The following is a 25,227-nucleotide window of genomic DNA, read 5'->3' on the forward strand; positions in this document are numbered from 1 at the left end:
CAAGTAATAGAGTCAGTCTGGGAGATGCAGCATTGATCTTATCAATCCCAAAAAAGTGCATCTTAAACTAATACCACAATTTCAGACATGCACGTGCGGACAATAATTGTTAACTACAATAATAGTGTAATATGCTAAGTAGCTTTTAGTTGCAAGGAGAAACTAGTAATTTGATAACATTTGAGTGATACCTGGCAAACAAATGTTTTACTTTCTAATATACATTTTTCTACCCTCTTAGGTTTTTGTTTCTTATGTTGGGGCCATCTGGTAAAGCACAGCAATACCATGAAATTGGTAGATCAATAGCGACCCTAATGACAGATGAGGCAAGTTGGAATTTTTGATGATGGTGTCTGCTAGAATTATGCGGGAACTTTGCTCAGAGCTCTAATTGATCCCAATTCAAATATTGGCAAGATAAAATCTCCTGAGATGACTGCTTTTTATTTTAAAAGAAAGTCACTTATAATGGTAAATAAACTACTTTAGAGTTACTGGATATCACTGGTTCAGGAGCCTGGTGAAGTCTGCTGAATCACTCCAGTGATTACTATTTTAAGTTAATAATCAGTGTGACTTGAAAACTACTGTTAATGTGAAAATGTATAAATATGTGCATGCATGTTTTTATTAAGGTTTTCCATGATGTTGCTTATAAAGCAAAAGATCGAACAGACCTGCTGGCAGGAATAGATGAATTTTTAGATCAAGTTACTGTTCTTCCACCAGGAGAGTGGGATCCTTCAATCCGAATTGAACCACCAAAAAATGTTCCTTCACAGGTGAGAATCATCTTTTGAAGCCTAATAAAATTCAACTTTCTTCTATGATGTTATAATACTTTTGGACTCTTCACCCCAAAATGGACTTAAAGTTACTTTTCAGCAAGTTCGTAACTTCAACATTCATATGTTAAAACTTGAGTCATGCTTTCCTTTTGTCTTATAATTTGCTTGAGTTAATGTACAAAATTCTTGGGCACTCACTTCCAGCACTCAAAAATTTGAATGCAGCCTTGTAAAATGTCAAACAAAAATGCATTCAAAATAAGGGTAGAAAATATTTTAAGAACTCAACAGGCCATTCAATATGTTTTTAAAGAAGAAAGGCTTGTTATTCTATCTTAGATGTATATCCTCCTTCAGATTGCTGACAAATATGCTATTTCTAGTAAAATTTGCTATTCCAAAAACATACTAGTTGAAATCTTAGTGCTGAATGGGCACAATTTGCTAAAATGGATTTGCTGGCCACAGAGTACCTGTGCTTCCATGTAAATTTTTAACCAGCACTTTTGTTTCTGATACCAATTCAGTGACTCCTGCATGGAAAGATATTTGGTGAGTATGGGATTGGGTTAACTGTGAACTGCATACCGTGTTGTTCTTTACCTTCATACATGCATTACTTACTTGACCGTATTTTATTTATATTCATTCACTGGATTGCGGGCATCATTTTATTGCCCATCTCCAGTTGCTCACTGGGCAGTTAAGAGTCAACCGGATTGCTGTGGATCTGGAGTCTGTGTAGGCCAGACAAATTAAAGATGGCAGGTTTCCTTCTCTAAAGGACATTAGTGAACCAGATGGGTTTTTCAGGATAATTAATGATGGTTTTGTGGTCTATCATCATTAGACTCTTAATTCTAGATTATCATTGATTTTGAAATTTCATCATCTGCTATGAAATAGTGGGATTTGAACCCAGGTCTTCAGAGCATTACCGGTCACTGCATTAATACGGTTCAACTCCCCCCTCCTAGTCCACCGAGGACATGCAGTTGCTTGGCCACCTCCATCGCCAAACCCGAACCACTCGATACCTGTAGAAGAATGCCTCGTCTTCCATCTTGGGAGCCTGCAACCACACGGGATTATTGTGAACTTCACCAGTTTCCTCCTTCCACTCCAACCCCCCACCCCCCTACCCCCGCCAAAATCCCTAGGCCTCCAACTCTGCATAGCCCTCCTTATTAGATTACATTCCCTACAGTGTGGAAACAGGCCCTTCGGCCCAACAAGTCCACACTGACCCTCCGAAGATTAACCCACCCAGTGCCATTTCCCTCTGGCTAATGCACCGAACACTATGGGCAATTTAGCATGGCTGATTCACCTGACCTGCACATTTTTGGACCTGTGGGAGGAAACCGGAGCACCCGGAGTAAACCCACGCAGACACGGGGAGAATATACAAACTCCACACAGACAGTCACCCAAGGCTGGAATCAAACCTGGGACCTTGGTGCTGTGAGGCAGCAGTGCTAACCACTGAGTCACCATGCCGCCCATTATATGTCCATTGTCTTTCCCATCTATCCACTCCACCTTCCTCTCTGATCTATCACCTTCTCCCCCACCCTCATCTACCCATTGCATTCTCCGTTACCTCCAACCCCCTCCCATTTATCTCTGCCGGCCCACAAGCCTCATTCTTTTGGAAAGGCTTATGCCCAAAACATCAATTCTCCTGCTCCTTGGATGTTGTCTTTTCCAGCTCCACACTCGTGACTCACTACATTAATAGTCTAGTCATAGTACCTCAAGGCAACCACCTAATGTGTAGGTAGCAAACTTAATATGGTATATTAAAGTGGATGTATTGTTTTGGGATGTTTTGTTGTGTTATCTGTCTTTTTCCCATCTAAAGTGGTATATCAGAGTTAGTTTACAGTTAGTAACTTGTAAGAAAATGAATTACATTTAGGTTTGTCCCGATGTAGCATATAGCAGTTTAAAGAGTGATCTGAACAGCTAATCTCTCCATGAGAAATACTTTCCTGTATTAGCTCCTTGTGCAGGCTTTGGCGTTGCATTGACTCCTTTTTTTTTCCCAGGCAATTTCTACACCTCTTGTATGCCTTACAATCTGACTATTTAAGATAATTGCCTTTCTACCAAAAGGCTTTGTGAAGTCTCTTTAAATTTCTTCTTCTAATTGCAAGCTAAGGTAAATCTTCTAGATGCATTTCCCTCATGATCTGCAAGTTGGACTGCTTGCTTCTGTCAGCAAACACTTCATTCAATAGAAGAACATTCTATGCCAAGGCTCTGCCCTGAATCATTATCCCTACGGCAAACTGGTGTGTCTTGGAATGATTTGAGCAGAAATGCCACCAAACTTGGTTTACTTCAACACAATCATATTTTGCAAACTATATGAATAGTTCATACTGTTAATAACCTTCTTCCCAAAATTGCTTGCTTTTGTGCCTTGACAATTGGGCAGTCCTTTATTTAGTGTTTACATTTCTAACTGTGACATAAAGCCAAATAATGTTTATCTTCAAACTTTAATTATCTGCAAGCTAGAGTTGCTTATCATTTTCTCAATTCATTCCCCCACTCTTTATCAAGTTATGCTCTAAATCATATGAATATTGAACTATCCCAATCTTCACGTCATCATTCCTTTATCAGGTGCAGTTAAAAGATGAACTTGTGATGAATGCTGACTTGAATGCTAGTATATTGTACTTAATCCAGAAAACTATTTAAATTTATCTTTGTAACTGAATCATAGTCCATGATTCATCAGATCAGAATATATTCTGTGAATCTTTGGATAGCCAGAGACCTGGTTTCAGTTCCTGCCTCCGGCGAATGACTGTGTGGAGTTTGCACGTTCTCCCCTTGTCTGCGTGGGTTTCCTCCGGGTGCTCCGGTTTCCTCCCACAATCCAAAAAAAATGTGCAGGTTAGGTGAATTGGCCATGCTAAATTGCCCGTAGTGTTAGGGGAATGGATCTGGGTGGGTTGTGCTTCGGTGGGTCAGTGTGGACTTGTTGGGCCGAAGGGCCTGTTTCCACAATGTAAGTAATCTAATCTAATCATAAAGCTTATTTGTAAAATAATCTTTTCTTCCCTCTATCTGCTACATAAAGGAAAAACGGAAGTGCCCCCCTCCCCTTCCAAATGGTCCACCAATTTCCAGTGGAACCACAAATCATGAAGAGCATCACACTGGGCCAGAACTTGAACGTACTGGAAGGTTTGTTTTCCATTTGAAGATATTTTTTCCTTTTTGCAGTTAGCATGATTGCACGACATTGACTGGAGTGCTCACTTACTTTGATTTGTTCATTTATTTCATCTGGACACTCAAAAGCAAAGATAAAGTTGCCATGGTCTCAGAGGACCATTATATTGTTGCTGTCTCATTAGACAGATTTCTGGTGATGATTTAACATGAGGATCACAAACTTTGGTGAAGGGAAAGGTTGAGAAGGAGAGTCCTTCATGGTCACACCATCCAGTACAGGAACTGAATGATACTGTGCCAACTGGTGACCCTCTGGTTAAATCATCACCAATCGTCTCTCTTTAATGAGAGAGCAGCCTAATAGTCCTCTGGGATTATAGTAAGTGTATGAGTATTTTGCATGATGTTTTATTTTTCAGCTTGTAACTTCGTGGATAAATGCAAATATGAGCCGAGATAGTTAGTATTTTGTGACTTGTGGCATTCAGTGTTACCCAAACGATATTTAACCTTTTTAGTACGTTAAAAATGTAGCAGCATAAGGAAATTGAAAAATAAATGCATTGTGGAACATTTTTGGGGACATATGGAGGGAGTATTTTTTAACATGGGAAGCAATTTCCTCCTTAAGGTATGTTTTTGTTAAAACGAGCAAGGCACGATTCCCAGAGGTAGTTTCTGAAGTTTGAGTTATTTTTTCACATCATATTCATTAGCAGACTTTAACATCTACTGTTTGTACTCTATAATAATCAACTATCCTCAAATTAAATTCCATTAGCGCTGACAAGTTCCAGTCCCTCAAAAGCTGAATTATTGATCTGTATTTACTCCAACCCTTTCAATGAGATGTTGACAATCTTTGTTTCCTTCATAGAATCATTACAGCGTAGAAGGAAATCATTCAGCTCCTAGATTCTGTCAGCGCCAATCTGCAAGTCTTAATACTCTCTTTTTTTTCTCCCCCATAGCCCTGAAGATCTTTTCTCTTCAAACTATCTTCCAGTTCCTTTTGAAAACCATGATCATATCTACCTCTAACATGCACTCTTAAGGCATTCCAGATCCTACTCGCACATTACATTGCAACAAAAAAGGTTTTCATCATTGCTATGTTGTAATTGCTTCTTTTGCAATAACAATTGGTGTTTAGTTCTTGACTTTTCTGCCAATAGAAACTTTTCCTTCCTTCCTAAATGAGCCACATGGGTTTTGACCAACTCTTAACATGATCTTCGTACTTTCTCTAATGAGAACTGCAACAGCTTTCTGCAGCCTATCAACCTAACCCAAGTTTCTTATTACCTGCAATCCTTTTCTTGAATCTTCCCCACTCTCTGATAACCTCCTTCATACCCATCCAAGAGTATGACACTCAGGATTAGACAGAATAGTCCAATTGAGGCCAAATCAGTATTTTTATAATGCAAGAAAACTGAATGTTTGAGGTGTCTTAACTTCATTCCATATCATTTTTTCAACACGTACAACATAAAGCCATGTGTTTTTTTTCCAAATGCATCAAATTTAAGTCCAGTTCCAAATATGCTTTTGGCGATGCCTCCAGTGACACAGTTCCTTAATTTGTCTTAAAACGTTACATCAATAAACAGTACAGTTGTTCTCAATCAACATTCTTGACATCCCTGTTTTCTTATTTCAAATTAAAATCCAAGTTGTTTCCAAGAAGTGAAAACATGAAATGCTCAACAAATGCTCAGCTTGGATGAGATGAGCAGTCCCAGACTGGAAATATGATCTAAACTAATCTCTCCCCACACATGCTGTCTAACCTGTCTAGTTTTTTAGTATTCCTTCATTCACTGCTATTTAGACCAGCATGTGTTGCCCATCCCTAATTGTCCCAGAGCCATTATAAACCATGTGAGGGAGGAAGTTCCAGGGTTTTGTCCCAGTAAGAGTGATGGAATAGTGATTTGGTTCCAAGTTGCGGCCATGTATCCCATATTTATGGTGTTCCCATATATCCACTGCCCTTGTCCTTCTAGCTGGTAGAGGTTGCAGTTTGGAAGGTGATATGGAACCTGACTTTAAATGTAATGCATCTTGTATGTGGTTAACACTGTATCAGTGGTGGAAGGAATTAGTGTCAATCAAACCAGCTCCTTTGTGCTGGATATTGTCAAGCTGCATGTGTATTGTTGAAACTCCACTCGTGCAGGCAAGTGGAGATTATTCAATCACACTCCTGATTTAGGCTTTGCAGGTAATGGACAGCTGCTGGCAAGTCTGGAGGTGAGTTACTTGTCACAGAACTCTTAGTTTATGACCTGCTTTTGCAACCACAGAATTTGTATGGCTTGTGCAGTTTAATTTTGATTGCTACTGTGTTTCACCTCTGGTATTAACCTATGGACAGTGCAGACCAAGGGGTGGTGATGGTGCCTGAGATATTGTCTGAGAATTATGATTCCTTGAGTATGATGATATCAGGCTGTTAACTAGTCTTTGAGACTGCTGTCCCAATTTGGGCACAAGCACCCCCTATGTTAGTACGGAAGACTTTGCAGAGTAGACAGGGCTGCCTGCCATTGTTATTTCTGGTGCTCTCTTGATCAATGCTGGGTGTTCTATGTATCTATATTCCTTTTATCAGACTTTGTAACAGTTAGAAACAACTGAGCTAGCTAAGCCACTTCAGAGGGCAGTTAACAGTCAACCACATTACTGTATAAATGAAGCCAAACAAGGTGAGGATGACAGGGAGATTAATTAACCAGTTTTTTTTTTTGATAACTGACACCAGTCTAATGGTCAGCATAAATAAGAATATAACACAGCTTTTATTCATTGAATTCAAATCTCCCTATATGCTGTGGTAGAAGTTTAGCCCATGTCCTCATGCATGTTGGCCTGTTTCTCTGGATTCTTAATTTACTGACAATACAACATTGCCTCCAGCTCTTGCCAAAGTAAAGCAACGAATCTTTAAATATTTTGAACTCGTTTTATCTATGTTTTAAATATATTATCCACACATAAAACATACCCAGTCTCCATGGGTCTTCTCACCGGCTTTGTTCAACTCCTTGGGAATCTTTTTCTCTTATTCGCTGTGCTCCCTCTACAAATGTATCAGGTTTTTGAAAACTAATTTTCCAGCATTTAGTCACAATTTACTCCATGGCATCTATTTTATTTGCAGTTAGTAATATATTCTAGGGATACTGTTATTTTAGTTTCTCTTTTTTATTAAACAAGTAAATGCTAATTCTATTGTGCGTCAAAACAGACAATTATGTGCCTGTAGGTTTCCCAGGAATGTTGGTGCCAGTGATGCTATTGCAGAGTTTATGTAGGTTTTTTAAATGAGAGAGATTTATTGATGCCAAAAGAGTCAGGTTTTTATGTGCCTAATTTAAAAGTTATTTTTTATTTTTGTTCTGAGTGTAGAGCAATATTCTTAGCCATCTGTATTTATCATACTCAGTGGGGAAAATAAAATTTCAAAACCTCTGACTTTTCTATATTTAAACAAAGAAAATAATTGGGTAAATTCAATTTCTTCAGATTTTATCATGCCTTCATGCTTTCTAAACTAAAAACCTTGGGTTAATGTACAAAATTTTTTCAAAATAGTAAGTTAGGTTTAAAATATTTGGAATGTTTATTGCTATAAAAACTGTGTCCTTAATAGCTGTGTGCCGTCTGAGCTTCTACCCAAAAAGTACAGTGATTATTCCTCTGTTTGCACACCGCACAGGTAACTAAAGGTATATTCAGCATCCTTCTTGCTGAAGGTGGTAACAAATTACATGTTTCCCATACCATATGAGAAACTGGCTGTGTGTTACATTATTGTTTTTATATCAACATTGGCATTTGAGTTTTCTTATTTTTAACTCAAATTTTGGAATTTATTATTCAGAAGATGATTGTTGGGTATGATCAGATTTAAATATATAAAAAGAAGGAGAAGCCAAAGCGAGTGTAGGTCCCTTAGAGAATGAGGTTGAGGAAATAATAGGAAACCGGGAGCTGGTAGAAGAATTGTATAATACTGTACATCAGTCTTCACAGTGGAAGACATCAAAGGCATTCCAAAATTTCTAAATAATCAAAAGGGTAAAAGGAGGAGAGGAAATTAATACAATAACAATGACTAGAGGAAAAAGTACTCAAGAAACTAGTGCGACTAAAGATAGGCCCCTGGATCTGATTGGATTTGTGCTGGATGTTAGAAGAAGTTATTACAGAGATGGACACTTGAGTAATCCCCCAGGAATCTTTAAATTCTGAAAAACTCAAAGGATTGGCAGTTTTTCAAGTAACTATAATTTAACTAAGCCAGCTAAGCTAACATTTGTTGGGAAAATGTTAGAGGTTATTACAAAGAATGTAATAGCTGAGAATTTATACATAATTAAGATTAAGGAGAGGCAACATGGCGTAAATTTGTCTTTATTTCATAGCAGTATAAAAGTAGTGAGGTTTTGCTAAAAGGAGATAAAGAGGACTATAGATGCTGGAAAGTCAGAGTTGAAGTGTGGTGCTGGAAAAGGCGCAACAGGTTAGGTAGCATCTGAGGAGCAAGAGAGTCGACATTTCGACCTGCTTGCCTTTTCCAGTGCTAGGTTTTGGTAAACCTACACAAGGGGCTAGTCAGACTGCAGCTGGAATACTGATGGCGGTTTTGGTCCCCTTATTTAAGGAAAAATATGCTGTCCTTGGAGTCAGTCCAGAGGAAGTTCACTTGGCTAATACTAGATATGGTGGGACTGTCTTATATAGTGAAGATGAGTCAATTTGAGCATATACTTGTTGGAATTTATAAGTTGAGAGGTGACCTTATGAAGCATGCAGGATTCTTAGGGGATTTGACAGAGTAGTAGCAGAAGGATTCCCCTTGCGTGAAAGTATGGGACAAGAGGGTGTAATGTTGGAATTAAGGGTCACTCATTTAAGACAAAGATGAAGTGAAATTTCTTCTGAGTATAGTGAATTTGTGGAATTCTTTACTGCACAGGCTGCAACATGAAGTATATTCAAGGCTGAAAGAGAAGGCATTTTAATGAATGAGGGAATCCATCGTTACAGGGAACAAGCAAGAAAGTGGAGCTGAGGATTCAGATCAGCCATGATCTATTGACTGGGGAGCAGACTTGATGGGCTGAATAGCCTACTTCTGCTCTTGCATCTAATGGTCTAATCTTAAAATTGGATTCATTGTTAACTCTTTGTAAGGAATCTGTGATTGATTGTTATCCTATGTAATTTTTGACCCATCTGGTGGTGGTAAATATGCTGTGCCACTGTCTTCTATTTACATTGAAGATAAAATTCTAGATTCAAATGTTTTATGAAAAGTGCTAAATTAATCCCTACAGGTTCTTTGGTGGCTTAATTCGTGACATCAAAAGAAAATCGCCATTCTATTTGAGTGACTTCAAAGACGCATTTAGCCTGCAGTGCTTAGCATCTATTCTTTTCCTTTACTGTGCCTGCATGTCTCCTGTCATCACATTTGGAGGGTTACTAGGGGAAGCTACTGATAACAATATAGTAAGTATCTAAGACATGAATATAGTTTTTTATGATCTTTATGATTTTAGTTTGTGCTGTTTACTCTACAGGATTGAATTCTACCAAGAATGATATTCTTATTATAATTTTCTCAAACCAGGTAGCCTTTTTTATAATTATTCCCTGCAGATGATTTGTTTCAACATTTTAGATTTTGGGAAAAAAGTTGTTGAGAAAAACTTTTTTTCTGGTTTTGGGGAGCTGGAAATACTGATATAATTAAGGGCACGGTGGCTTAGTGGTTACCTCAGTGCCAGGGACCCAGGTTCGATTCCACCTTCTGGAAACTGTCTGTGGGGTGTTTTCACATTCTCCAGCGTCTGCTTGCGTGTTGTCTGGGTGCTCCGGTTTCCTCCCACAGTCCAAAGATATGCAGGTTAAGTGAATTGGCTATGCTAAATTTCCAATAGTGTTCAGGGATACTTAGGTTAGGTGCATTAGTTGGGGTAGATGTAGAATAATAGGGTAGGAGAATGGGTCTGGAGTGGGTTACTCTTTGAAGGATTGGTGTGGATGTGTTGGGCCAAATGGCCTATTTCCACAGTGTAGGGATTCTATGATTATTCAGGAAGGTAGTTTAAGGGTTTATTATGTGCAAAAGGCAGTGACAGTCTGGCAGCAATCTTTCTTCCATTTAAAGCAGTGCAGGGTAAAGATTTTGCTGGGCAGCATTGTTAAAAGGCATGGAATCGATGCTGATGAATGGAGGTAGAATCCAAATCACCACGATCTTGTGAACTGGAGGGACAGAATCAAGGTGCAATATGGTCTACTGTTCTTATGTCTATGGAAAAATAAACCTGTGTTAAAAAGAAAATTTATGCCGTTTGGCAGCACAAAATGTTTTAACCAATTTTAATATTTGAGATGTGGGCATTGCTAGCAAAGCCTGCATTTATAGCCCATCCCTAATCACCTTAAAAGCCACCATGAACGCAATTTCCATGTAATGTAAGCACATCCATAATGCTGTTAGGTAAGGAGTTCAGGATTTTGACCCACTGACAGTGAAGGAACAGTGATGTAGTTCAAAATCAGAATATTATGTGGCTTGGAGGGGAAACTAGGTAGTGATATACCATCTATCTGCTGCAGTTGACCTTCAAACATTTTGGGCGGCACGGTGGCACAGTGGTTAGCACTGCTGCTTCACAGCGCCAGAGACCCGGGTTCAATTCCCGCCTCAGGCGACTGACTGTGTGGAGTTTGCACATTCTCCCCGTGTCTGCGTGGGTTTCCTCCGGGTGCTCCGGTTTCCTCCCACAGTCCAAAGATGTGCAGGTCAGGTGAATTGACCATCCTAAATTGCCTGTAGTGTAGGTATGGGTGGGTTGCGCTTCGGCGGGGCAGTGTGGACTTGTTGGGCCGAAGGGCCTGTTTCCACACTGTAAGTAATCTAATCTAATCTAATTATGGTGGTTTGCAAGGTGCTTTTGAAGGAACCTTGGTTCTTCATTGCCATTAATGAAAGCAGATTGCTCTGCAAGCATGAGTTTACGAAATGTCGTTTCCTTCTGAAGTGAAGCCTGAAGTTGATGATTCTGTTTAAAATTACATGATTGATAAGTAGGTTCACAATATCCTGAGTCATTGCATTGGATATAGAGCACAGAAATTGTCCATTTGGACCAAATAATTTATGCTGATGTTTACTCTTTCTAACCTCTCTGCCTTTCCTTGTCTAAATATATAATTGTAAAACCTGTTCCCTTTTTCTTTAAATTTATCTATATTATTTATTTCAACCACTCTCTACATTCATGCCATCATTACTCATTGGATAAAGCCATTATGTCCAATTCCCTATTTGATTTCATGTGTTTTTAAAATTCTTTTTGTTGCGTGTGGGTGATGTTGGTTACACCAGCATTTATTGCCCAGCCCTAATTGTCTACTGGCTAATTAAGAGTGAAACACATTGCTCTAGGTCTGGAGTCATGGGTTGGCCAGACAGGTAAGGACAGCAGTTTCCTTCCGTATTGGACATTGTGTCAGATGGATGTTTCCTGTCACCCGATACTGGCTTCATGGTTGTTATTAAACTGTTAATTCCAGATCTTTATAAATTTTCTTCCTATCTTATATTTTAGTTATTTTAGATTAGATTAGATTACTTACAGTGTGGAAACAGGCCCTTCGGCCCAGCAAGTCCACACCGACCCGCCACCCACATTGCCCTACATTTACCCCTTTACCTAACACTACAGGCAATTTAGCGTAGCCAATTCACCTGACCTGCACATTTTTGGACTGTGGGAGGAAACCGGAGCACCCGGAGGAAACCCACGCAGACACTGGGAGAATGTGCAAACTCCACACAGTCAATCGCCCGAGGCGGGAATTGAACCCGGGTCTCCAGTGCTGTAAGGCAGCAGTGCTAACCACTGTGCCAGTGATGGCCTCTTCCTCTTCCCGACTAGTGGAAATATTTCTCTCTACATTATCTTTATTAGACTCAAAGGAGACTTGGCCTGCCAAGCCTTAGCTGATATATATCTTTACATTTTTAGTATCATGTTTGTAAATTTTCCTTATTATCTCTCCAGTGTGTCTGTATTCTCTTCAATATGGCAACCAGAACCTATAGGGTTTGATGTAGATGAGGTTTAACATAACTTTTTCCTATTTTATATTTCTGTCACTTATGGTAAACAAAAATGCTTGATCGTTTAAATGGCTTTGCTAACTTCTGGTTACTTTCACTGATTGGTCTGCATATAATTCAGTATCCCTTTGTTCTTCTGCTACACCATAACTTGCAACATTTATGACAGAAGTGACCTTATCACAAAAATCTACTGTCTTATATTAGGTGTGTTTTAGTTATTTGTAAGTTATTTGCCCGTTCTGTATGTTTATAATGTTCTCATTTAATTTTTCTAGTCCTCATTAGTACTATTAACTATTGAACACTCTTCTTTATCCATGTCTCTTTTAAAAAAAATAAAGAAACAATTTCTCCATTTACAGAAGTTCACATTTTAATATACATTTAAAATGGCATTGATTCCAGCACCGTTCCTCGCAGGACACATTTTCCCGTATTTTGTCACTTGTAGCTGCCCATTACCACCTCTGTGCTTTGTTGCTGGAAGCCAGTTAGCAATCCATTCTGCTACTTGTCCTCTGACTCTTCTGTGATCTTCATTAACCTATTACGCAGCATCATATTGAACATGTTTTGCAAAGAAATTGCCTCAAGTTCTGATGAAAGGTCATCAATCTTTCTGGCTCACCATTTCACACTAAAATTCTATATGCTTTCATATAGAAGAACATCAGTGTATGCTGTCCTCTCCAAACCCTGCACCATCCTGAAACTGGACACTATATTGCCATTTCTTCATGGTTGCTGGGTCACAATCATTGACAGCACTTGAGTGCACCTACATCCCAGAGAATGCAGCAGGTCAAGGATAACTCACCATGACCTTCAAAGACAATTTAGATGAACAGCCAGTGATACCCACAACCTGTGAATGAATTTTAATAAAAATTGGGGCAGATGCAGCTGCAGTCGAAATCTTGATTCTATCCAAACCTCTGTGCAATATGTGGTGTGTTAAATTGTAAACCTGAAAACTTTATTGTAATTCTTCTGAAACTGATTGTAGATTGCTTCACAATTCATAGAACATTTAGGATGCTGCTGAAGCAATCTGCAAAACAACTTCTTTCCAAAGCAAAACTAGAAACCAGAAACAAAGAAACTACATTAAATAAATAAAAATAAATTTCTGATTTGCTTTTTCTTCCAGAGTGCAATAGAATCTCTCTTTGGGGCTTCAATGACAGGAATTGTGTATTCCTTATTTTCTGGACAGCCGCTTACAATTTTGGGAAGTACAGGACCTGTATTAGTGTTTGAAAAAATACTATTCAAGTTATGCAAGTAAGAATGTTTCGCTTTTATTTAGTACTATTGAGAAGAAAATTATATTGTGCTGTAAAATATGATACATCTTGCAACTGTGAGGGTTGTGTAGAAGTTGACTTAAGCAAAAGTACTGAATATGCAGTCATAGAACAGCAAGTAAATGACATGGTGTAAATAATTCATTTTGCTGGCTTGTGTCACTTGTCAAAGTCGAATTTTGTTCTCAAATCTATTAGAATAAAGGTCAAGCATGAACAAGAAATCAATTCTCTCTTGAAATGGGGAAAGAAAAGGGAGGAGAGCTGTGATTATTTGGCACTCCTTCAAATGTGCTGAATAAAATCAAATAAGGATTGTTTTGCAAATCCCAAGTGTAAACTTTAACATTAACTTGGTCTTGCTATTATAATGAATTTTAGTAATAGAATTTGAAAAAAAAATTCATCTACCACTTGGTGGAATAACTTGGATTCTGTTTGACTCATTGTTATCAGCCGTTCCTTTCGGTAGAATAAGAAATCCACTAGCATGAAGCCTGTGACAAGTCAAACTTCCAGACTGGCAATTGTAGATTAGTCAAATTTAGATGTGAGTGACAAATGATCGTGCCGACCAATCAATGGAGTTAGGTTACAGTAATATAGTCTTGGCACATTTTAAATGGTGTTCTATAATTAAACAACTCATTGGAGGAGAAGGCTCCTTCAATATCCTGATCATTAATGAAGGGAGAGTTCAGTGCATCAATACAACAGATCGGGCTAAAGATAGCTGTACTCTAATATCAACAACACTGGCGTCTATCTGACACACTGGATGGTTTTAAAGGTATAAGGTAAAGGTATGTCCTGCATACACAAAACAAGATGAATCCAGCCCAATCAGTTACTACCTGTCAGTTTACTCTTTTGGTCATCAATGAAGTGATGGAAGGCGTCTTCAACTGTATCACCAAGAAGTGTTGATACTCAGATTGGGTTCCACCAGGAGTCCTTACCATCTCACCTCATTCGAGCCTCGGTTCAAATCTGGACAGAAGAGCTAAACTCCAGAAAGGATGTAAGATTGACTGCTCTTGACATTGAGATAGCATTTAATTAAATGTGTTGTCAAGGAGTCCTAGAATCAGTGGGAATCCTGGGAAAATCTCAGTTAGTTGGAGTCATTCCTTGCACAAAGCAACATGATAATTATTGGAATTCAGGCATCTCTGCTCTGCAATATCTCTGGGCTGTTGCACAGTGGTACCAGCTACAAAATGCACTACAGATATATACCATGACTACTTACAAAGCACCTGTCAAACACTAACCACTGCCATCTAGAAGGACAAGGGCAGCAGATATGTGAGAAGACCACCACCTGCAAATTCCCTTTCATCAATCACTGTCATGATTTGGAAATTTATCACTGTTCCTTCTGTATCACTGTCAGAATCCTTTGTATTTGTAGAATTAGATTTTTTTTTCTAGAGCGAACTACAAGTCTTATGACTGTACACCATCAGATTCTTGTAAGTATAAACATTTTGAAAAATATGCAGGAAATATTAAAAGTGCCTAACTGTTTTTGTTTTGGTTATTTTGACATAGCGTATTTGTAGATAGGTCAGGTTACATAAAGGATCTGATGCTCCATTTACTATAAATCTATAGGTGAGCCACATGTTCAGTTTGACACATTCATTTGTCACTAATGAATCCAGATTTCAGCACTGCTTGTATTGTTACTGTTTGTATAACACAGTCATTATTGATTTCTTATTCATAAAATCGTATCATGGTCTGCCTCAAAATTATATCTCGTTGTCTGGAAACTACAGACTGGTGGATCTTGCATCGGTGGCTGGGAAGCTATTGGAGAGAATTCTTGGGAATGGGATTTATGCACACTTGGAAAAGCATGGCCTAATTAGGGACAGTCAGCATGGATTTGAGCAGGTCAGGTCATGTCTTATTCACCACCTCAAAAATTTCAAAGGTGATTGATGAGGGTAGAGAAGTGGATGTTATTTACATGGATTTTAATAAGGCTTTCGACCAGGTCCCTCATAGTAGGCTCATCCAGAAGATTTAAGATGCATTGAATCCATGGTGACTTGTCCACGTAGATTCAGAATTGGCTTGCCCATAGAAGGCAGAAGGGTAGTAGTGGAATGTTAATTTCAGGCTGGAGGTCTGTGCCTGGTGGTGTTTTGCAGAGATCCTGAGATGGGTGCCTTTATGTTCTTTCTGGTGGTAAGATAAAGTTTTTTTTTATCTAATTTGGATCAGAACATTCAGGTCATGCCTCCATGTTATTCAGGCAGTTATCCCAATACACTGGCTGCTCGTGGATTCATATTGTTTTTGTTGTGATATGGTCATATAATAATAGGTTCCATTTTGCACACGTTTGGGACATCCCAAATGAAAAATCCATTTTCATATATATCAGTTCCATAAACAAACTCTAAGTAAAAGCACAGTACTGTAAATGTTGGATATGTAAAATAAAAACAAAAACTGATGGACTAACTCAAGCAGGTCCTCAGTCTCTGTGGAGAGGAAAACTGGAATTATTGTTTGAGCTCAATATAAGTCATCTTTGGATTTCTGCTTGGTAATTCAGTCTTAATTGCTTTTATGCTCTTCCTTACTCTGAAATTGTATGCTATTTTCACACTGCCCTATCAAATTTTGTTTTTTTTAAAATGTAAACTATTCTAAATCCCTGTCAAATTGTGACGCTTATTTATGATTACTAAGTACTGGATTTATGTTGTCTCTAACTAGAAAATGAGTAAATGAAGGATATTGATTTCTTTATTTAATGAGCAGGCATATAGGAACCCATCATACCTCTGGCACATATTGATCTGAAGTTTCAAAACATACATCTCTTCGGGGGGAAAAAAATGGCATCCTTTAGGCACCAAAGTTAATTTGAGGACAATGTAATTATGTTCCATAACACAACAGAAATAGAAACAGGAGTAGATCATACAGCCCGTTGAAGCTACTGCACCATTTAGTAGGATCATGGTTGAATGAACTCACCTCATGTCCACTTTCCTGCTGTTTCTTCTTTCATGCATTTGGAGTTTCTAAGTAAACTGCTTTGTGTTTGGACAAAACCTGGGTTTAAATGGTGCAAGGATGAAAGTTTGAATTAGATTGAAAGATTGCAAATGTAACTCCTTTTATTCAAAAAGGGAGGGACACAAAGTAGGATAAATATCGACCAGTTAGCTCACATCCATCTGTTTATCTGAAGATTCAGTTCAATGCTGCCTTCGTGGTTTGCTGACTGCAGCTGTTGGGATGGATGCTGGATTGTAAATTGGACCTGAAAAGTCACATCCAGATGCGAGAAGCTGTTACTAAAAACATTATAGGGCACATAGAAAAGTTAAAGATAATTGAGCATACAAAATTGGTTTTGTGAAAAGGAAACTAATGCACTGTGGATAAAGGGGAATCTTGAGGGATATATTATATTTAAATTTCTGGAAATCTTCATTAAAGTGTCACATGAATGATTATTGTGAAAATTAAAAGTTTGGGGAAAAACATTAGCATGGTTAAATGATCATCTAGCTAATAGAAGCACAGTATAGGTACAAGTAGGTCGGTCTTCTCTTTGGCAAGAGGTAATAGGTTGTGTGTAACAGAATCTGTGCCAGGGGCTTTACCTTCTCAATTTAAATAAGTTACTTGGTTTAAAGGATTGAAGGTATGGTTACTATATTTACCTTAAGATAAAGATTGGTAGAAAAGTAAATCAGAAAGTTGCAAATGGGTTGGGTGAGTTGGCAAACACAGAAAATGGAGATTATTGTGGGGGAAATGTGAAATTAACAGCAGATGTGGAAATAGAAGTCACCTGTTTAAGACAGCTGAAGAGATTTTTCCCCTTTTCTTCGAAAAGGGCCAATGTCTTTTGAATTCTCCTCCTTTAAAAGATTATGGAAACTGAGACCTTGAAAATTTTTCAGGCATAGGTAGATAGATTTTTGTTAGGCAAAGGATGAAAGCTTATTGTGGAAAGTGGAAATTTGGACTTAAGATTGCAATCCGATCGGCTATGATCATACCAAATAGTGGATAGCTGAGGAGCCAGATGGCTACCTCCCACTAACTGTGTGTTCATTACAAATGTAACTGTTTGTGTGAACATTTGTAAGGATCTCTTCCCCTGGCTGCCAAATATCTGTAAGTTTTACTCTGCAATAATGAAGAAAGATGCTTCTAGAACATAGAACATAGAACATAGAACATGGAACAATACAGCACAGAACAGGCCCTTCGGCCCACGATGTTGTGCCGAACTTCTATCCTAGATTAAGCACCCATCCATGTACCTATCCAAATGCCGCTTAAAGGTCGCCAATGAATCTGACTCTACCACTCCCTCGGGCAGCGCATTCCATGCCCCCACCACTCTCTGGGTAAAGAACCCACCCCTGACATCTCCCCTATACCTTCCACCCTTCACCTTAAATTTATGTCCCCTTGTAACACTCTGTTGTACCCGGGGAAAAAGTTTCTGACTGTCTACTCTATCTATTCCTCTGATCATCTTATAAACCTCTATCAAGTCACCCCTCATCCTTCGCCGTTCCAACGAGAAAAGGCCGAGAACTCTCAACCTATCCTCGTACGACCTACTCTCCATTCCAGGCAACATCCTGGTAAATCTTCTCTGCACCCTCTCCAAAGCTTCCACATCTTTCCTAAAGTGAGGCGACCAGAACTGCACACAGTACTCCAAATGTGGCCTAACCAAAGTCCTGTACAGCTGCAACATCACCTCACGACTCTTGAATTCAATCCCTCTGCTAATGAACGATAATACTCCATAGGCCTTCTTACAAACTCTATCCACCTGAGTGGCAACCTTCAAAGATCTATGTACATAGACCCCAAGATCCCTCTGTTCCTCCACCTGACCAAGAACCCTACCATTAACCCTGTATTCCGCATTCTTATTTGTTCTTCCAAAATGGACAACCTCACACTTGGCAGGGTTGAACTCCATCTGCCACTCCTCAGCCTAGCTCTGCATCATATCTAAGTCCCTCTGCAGCCGACAACAGCCCTCCTCACTGTCCACAACTCCACCTATCTTTGTATCATCTGCAAATTTACTGACCCACCCTTCGACTCCCTCCTCTAAGTCATTAATAAAAATTACAAACAGCAGAGGACCCAGAACTGATCCCTGCGGAACTCCACTTGTAACTGGACTCCATGCTGAATATTTACCATCTACCACCACTCTCTGACTTCGACCGGTTAGCCAGTTTTCTATCCAATTGGCCAAATTTCCCTCTATCCCATGCCTCCTGACTTTCCACATAAGCCTACCATGGGGAACCTTATCAAATGCCTTACTAAAATCCATGTACACTACATCCACTGCTCTACCCTCATCCACATGCTTGGTCACCTCCTCGAAGAATTCAATAAGACTTGTAAGGCAAGACCTACCCTTCACAAATCCGTGCTGGCTGTCCCTAATCAAGCAGTGTCTTTCCAGATACTCGTAAATCCTATCCCTCAGTACCCTTTCCATTACTTTGCCTACCACAGAAGTAAGACTAACTGGCCTGTAATTCCCGGGGTTATCCCTATTCCCTTTTTTGAACAGGGGCACAACATTCGCTACTCTCCAGTCCCCTGGTACCACCCCAGTTGCCAGTGAAGACGAGAAGATCATTGCCAACGGTACTGCAATTTCCTCTCTTGCTTCGCACATAATCCTAGGATATATCCCGTCAGGCCCGGGGGACTTGTCTATCCTCAAGTTGTTCAAAATGTCCAACACATCTTCCTTCCTAACAGGTATCTCTTCTAGCTTATCAGTCCGTTTCACACTCTCCTCTTCAACAATACGGTCCCTCTCGTTCGTAAATACTGAAGAGAAGTACTTGTTCAAGACCTCTCCTATCTCTTCCGACTCAATACACAGTCTCCCACCACTGTCCTTGATCGGACCTACCCTCGTTCTCGTCATTCTCAGGTTTCTCACATACGCATAGAATGCCTTGGGGTTATCCTTGATCCTATCCGCCAGGGATTTTTCATGCCCTCTCTTAGCTCTCCTAATCCCTTTCTTCAGGTCCCTTCTGGCTATCCTGTATCCCTCCACTGCTCTGTCTGAACCTTGTTTCCTCAACCTTATGTAAGCCTCCTTCTTCCTCTTTACTAGACATTCAACCTCCCTCGTCAACCAAGGCTCCCTCACACGACCATTTCTTTCCTGCCTGATTGGTACATACATATCAAGGACACGTCGTATCTGCTCCTTGAAAAAGTCCCACATTTCCACCACATCCTTCCCTGACAACGTATGCTCCTCAAATCCTGTCTTACAGCATCGTAATTTCCCTTCCCCCAATTGTAAAAACTTCCTTGTTGTGCGCACCTATCTCTCTCCATAACCAAGGTGAAAGTCACAGAATTGTGGTCGCCATCACCAAAATGTTCACCCACTAACAAGCCCACCACTTGTCCCGGTTCTTTACCGAGTACCAAATCCAATATGGCCTCCCCTCTGGTTGGACAATCTACATACTGCGTTCTGAAGTAATATAGTGGTGTAAAAACAAGTCGTCATCTCATGATAGCCAAGACAGCAAGTACAGGTAATTCAATGTGAGACAGTCATTCTAGTACATTTGAACTACATGTTGCCATATGAAACAGGCCTCTAGTTTGATTTATTTATATATTTTCTTGCTGTAAAGCTGATTTAAATGCATATTTCTTCTATTAACAGGGAATATGAACTTTCGTATCTCTCGCTTCGTGCTAGTATTGGACTCTGGACTGCATTGCTGTGCATAATGTTGGTTGCCACTGATGCAAGTAGCCTAGTTTGCTACATAACGCGCTTCACAGAGGAGGCCTTTGCTGCTCTTATTTGCATTATATTCATTTATGAAGCACTGGAAAAGCTCTTTACTTTGGGAAAGAAGTTTCCATTTAATATGCAGAATAATCCAGAAACACTTACCCAATACTCGTAAGCAGAAACCTTTGACAAATTTTCTTCCATTTTTGTAATATAGACTGAACTATTTTCTGTGACTCCCACTGCATAATGTTGGTTTTTAAACTTTCATTGATTATATTGTAATTCATTTTTAATTGAGAATTTACTGTGTGCCAAGCCTTTTAGAATGCCCTTACCAAGAATGTCTAACCTGCCGCATCATAAACCTCTGAGTTTTGTTTTTATAATTTGATCTAACTTGTACTACTTCCGTTCACTGCTGGTAACTTTTACATTCCCTGTAATTTCACTGTTGAAAAGTAGTACCGTCTTGTTATTAGATGGTGATTTGTCATATTAATTATATGATGGTTGCCAAAATGGCTACCTAGTTCGATTTGATCCATACATTATTTTAAAACATTCTTTGCAAAAGATATGTGAAAGAAAATTTGTAGCATCTTTATGCATTCTGACCTCTGTCTCAAGATTTTTTCCTGACTTCCATATCATTTAATTTTGCAATCAGAAGTTTGTGTTTTCTGTTTATTGGTCAATTATATTTAACAAAATAAAGCCTTTGTACTAAAATACCAATATTTCAATCTTTCACCTTCTTAGCCCAACCAGGTATTCAGAATATTTCTCTCCATAACTTCTGTTCCTTATTTCTGCTAATATTGTAATGGAATCACTCATCATTTTTCTGCAGTGCTTGATTATTCCTGGTCTCAGAATGGGGTGCAAATGTAGTGGACAAAACTTTGCAGATTTGCAGAGCTCCAGGTTTAGCAAAAAAAGGTTCTGTTTACACTTTATGGTTTTATCTACTTAAACTGCTACCTTAATTACAATTTTACTTTCACTGCGAGGTGGTTCTTTTATTTACTTGATTTAAGATTTATTAGGAGAGAAGCACATCTTTGAGTTTATTATAGAGAAAATGCATTTCTATCACTTGTTTTAGTCATCACTAAATATGTAGAACAGGTGGAAAATTGCAATTTGAAATGCTACCTTTCCCCACTTTGATCTGTACGAATCCCCACACAAAGGGTTGAACAAACTCACCTCATGTCTACTTTCCTGCTGTTTCTTCTTTCATGCATTTGGCGTTTCTAAGTAAGCTTCTTTGCGTTTGGACAAAATCTGGGTTTAATTAGTGCAAGGATGAAAGTTAGCCAGGGCAAATAATAAATCTTGGGACCTTTAAACTACTGTAACTGTTCTAATGTTACAAATAAAATTTCTTCATTCAGCATTTCAGTCAAATGCCACAGGAAAAGGACTTGTATTTCAGTTGAGGTTCAAATTCTTTTGTTTCAAGGCATTCTCAAGTTGTGTTCGCAGATCATGTTTACTTATGTTTGAGTTGGCATACATTTACCTTTTGGCCAAATGGCTCATAAGAGGTTAAATATTCCTCATCTGATTTCCATGCAGTTGCTAGATGAAATTGCGAATTTCAGATCTATTTCAAGACAGTTGAGGAGTTGAAGTCAGATCCTTGCCTAATCTTTGTATCACAATAATGCCCATTTACTAATGGATGCACTACAATGCTCTGAAATATTTTGCATTGTTTTGAGCATTTCTTCCATTGTGTTAATTGCACTGGAATGCCTGCATTTCTCAAAATTGAACATTGCATAAAGGAAAAATATGTTATTTTAGAGAATTTAGAATTTGACTTGTGTTGAAGGAATATGTGAAGCAGCATTGTAATAATAGGACAATATTCCACTGAATTAGTTTAAGCCCATGTTCAGATGTGTTGGAAATTGTTTTACTTATTTTAATAAGTAAAAATTTCAGTTGTTGACTTGTTGCCTTAACATCTGTATATGTAAATCGTTTCCTTTTCTGTATGAGTGGACAGATTTGTTGTTTTACCCATTTTTGATGAGTGGGATTTTAATCCATACTCTGTATGTTAGATATACTTATCATTAATCCAACACATGGATCATATAAGGTTTCATTCTTCAATAGAGGGGATTCATCATTCAATATGATTATGGTTGATCTGATCATGACCTCCAATTTCACTTGCCTGCCCTTTATAACCCTTGACTCGAGTGTACATCAAAAGTTTTTATATAACTTGGCTTTGGAAGTGCAGTCATTGAAGATATACAGTGGTCTCTGGAAATGGAGCACTCATTTATCAACCCTCAAAAAAATCTTCCTTCTCCTGAACGTAAATGGGAGACAACTTCATTCTGAAACTGTCCCCAACTCTTACCCTGTCAAACTTCATAATCTTAGGTTTTATACGATGACCTCTTTGATGATTGTAAACCCCAAAGACTGACAGGCCCAACTTGCTTAAGATTTGTTCAAAGGCAACCTCTTCAACCTGGTGAACCTTCACTTAAATACCTTCAATACAGTTATAGAATCTCAAAATCATACAGTACAGAAGAGGCCTATGAAGTAAATACTGCCAATAATTCAATACTATCTACACCAGTCCACTTTCATGCACAAGATCCACATTAAATGTTATGACATAAATGCTCGTCCAAGTTCTCTCTCAAGGTTGTGAGGCTAACTGCCTCGAACACCCTTCCAGACAGTGAATTTCAGAGCCATGCCATTTCTGGGTGAAACCCGTTTTTATCAAATCTCCTCTAAATCTTCTACCTTTTCACTTTTTTCAAAAAAAAAAATTGTCCTTGTTAGGGACCCTTCAATTAAGAAAAGCTGCCTTCTATCCACCTTGTCCATGTCATTCTTCCCCCCCCCCCCCACCACCCCACCACCCCATATAACCTTATTCACTCTCAGGTACTGCCCGATCTTCTCGACTCCAAAATAAAACAACCTGAGCTTATCCAATCTCTCTTAGCTTAATAAACTCCATCTGAAGACGCATCCTAGTGAATCTCCTCTGCATTCCCTCCAATGCAATCATATCCTTCCTATGGTATGATGAGCAGAACTGTGCATACTACTCCACTGTGGCCTAACCAAAATTCGTTACTGTTCCAACATAACCTCCCTGCTCTTATAATCTATGTCTCAACTGATTAGGGGCAAGGTTTGCCATCTTAACTATCCTATTAACCTGTTGCACTGCCTTTGGTTATCTGTGGACAAGCATGCCAAGATCCTCGGTTCCGCTGAGTTTCTTAGTGTCCTACCTTTCTACTCCCTTGGCTTGTTACTTCTACCAAAGTGTGTGACTTCACGCTTCTCAGGGTTAAATTCCAGTTGCCGCTGATATGCCAATCTGACCAATCCACTTACATCCTCCTATAAGCTAAGATCTTTGTCCTCAACATTAACCACCTGGCCAATCTTTGTTTGATCTGTAAACTTACATATTATGCCCCCCGCCCTTACTGCTCATCTGCACCACTTACGAGTATCGCAAAAAGTAAGGGACCAGCACTGATCCCTGTGTTGTGCCACAGTACTCTGGGTTCCAGTTGCACAAAGAGCCTTTTACCACCACCTGTCTCCTGATGGTAAGCCAATTTTGGATCAAACTTGCCAAATTAACCTGGATCCTATGAACGTTCAACTTCATTATTACTTGCCCATGTGGGATCTCGTTGAAATCTATATAAATTATACCAATGCCCTACTGTCATCTACACACTTGGTCACCTTGAGCAGTTCAAGTAGATTTATTAAGTATGACTTTCCTCTGACAAAGCCATGCTGAAAATCCCTGATGAAGTGTTGCCTCTCTAAATGGAGGTTAATTTTTTCCTTCGATATTTTCTCAAATAATTTCCCAACAACTGATGGGAGCCTCACTGGTCTATCTCTGCTACCCTTGTAAAGTGGAACCACATTAGCTGTACTGCAGTCCTTTGGCACTTCCCACGTGGCCAGAGACTATTTAACATTTGGGCCAGAGCCCTGTTATTTCCTCCCTCATCACCCAGAGCAACCTGGGAAAAAATCTCCATTAAATAAAGAGGCCCCAGTATTCTAGGTATGATCTCACCAATGCTTGTACAGTCGAAGCTAAACTTTGACTTAATTATCTGCTGTACCTCCATGCTTTTTTTTGATTCTTGAGGATACCCAGGTCAGTCTGTACCACAGTATTGTGATCTCTCTTCATTTATGCCATCTGCTTTGCTTTTCATTAACAAAGTTGGCAACCTCTCATTATGCTTCCATCTGTCAAATTTGTACTGCCTTGCATACCCTAACTATATGACTTTGCAGACTGTATCTTCCCTTGTAACAACCTTTATAATCAGCAAATTTAACTGTAGTATATTTGCTTCCTCATGCAAGTCACTAGTTAATATGGATTATAAATTGTTGACCCAGCACTGATACTTGTCTGACTCTACAACCTGAAAATGACCCATTTATCCTGCTCTGTTTCCTGCTTGTTCTATTATCCTTTGTTTATGCTACTGTATTATCTTCAACACCATGAACTCTTAGCTAGAGTTGTCGTGTTTTTGTGTAGAACCTTGACAAACATATGTTTTAAAAATCCAAGTAAGTGGCATGTATTGATTTTCCCTATTATCAATCCCTTAGAACTCTGAAGCATTGTCACATAATTTTCCTGTGAAAATTATTTTCACAGATTTATATTAGATTTTAATGTCCTGCTATTACTAATGGTTTGTAGCATTTTTCCCAAGAACAGGTGTTAGGCTAACTGATCTATAATTTCTTGCATTTGATCATTCTCCTTTTCTTGAGTAGTGGCAGTACGTTTATGGATTTTAATTATCAGACTTTTCCTAAATCTAAGGTATTTTGGAAGTTTGCAACCAAAGCATCTGCTATCTCAGCACCACTGTTTAAGACCCTAGAATGCATGCAGTCAAGTTGAGGTGAATTGTCAGTATTTAGTCCTAA

The 25,227-nt window shown here is 38.9% G+C and overlaps 1 protein-coding gene across 8 annotated transcripts in view; it reads left to right on the plus strand.

Moving 5' to 3' along the window:
- slc4a7 (solute carrier family 4 member 7) overlaps positions 1–25,227 on the plus strand; it is a 159,187-nt gene that overhangs the window by 96,822 nt on the left and 37,138 nt on the right. For all 8 annotated transcript variants that reach the window (XM_072575213.1, XM_072575214.1, XM_072575215.1 and 5 more), the window contains 6 exons: positions 242–329; positions 639–785; positions 3,889–3,995; positions 9,335–9,509; positions 13,289–13,422; positions 20,170–20,415. In XM_072575213.1, coding sequence (XP_072431314.1) covers positions 242–329; positions 639–785; positions 3,889–3,995; positions 9,335–9,509; positions 13,289–13,422; positions 20,170–20,415 — 897 coding nt within the window. The remainder of the gene's footprint in view (positions 1–241; positions 330–638; positions 786–3,888; positions 3,996–9,334; positions 9,510–13,288; positions 13,423–20,169; positions 20,416–25,227) is intronic.

Source organism: Chiloscyllium punctatum, chromosome 8 (genome assembly GCF_047496795.1).
Source record: "Chiloscyllium punctatum isolate Juve2018m chromosome 8, sChiPun1.3, whole genome shotgun sequence".
In the NCBI taxonomy this organism is placed as follows: Eukaryota; Metazoa; Chordata; class Chondrichthyes; order Orectolobiformes; family Hemiscylliidae; genus Chiloscyllium; species Chiloscyllium punctatum.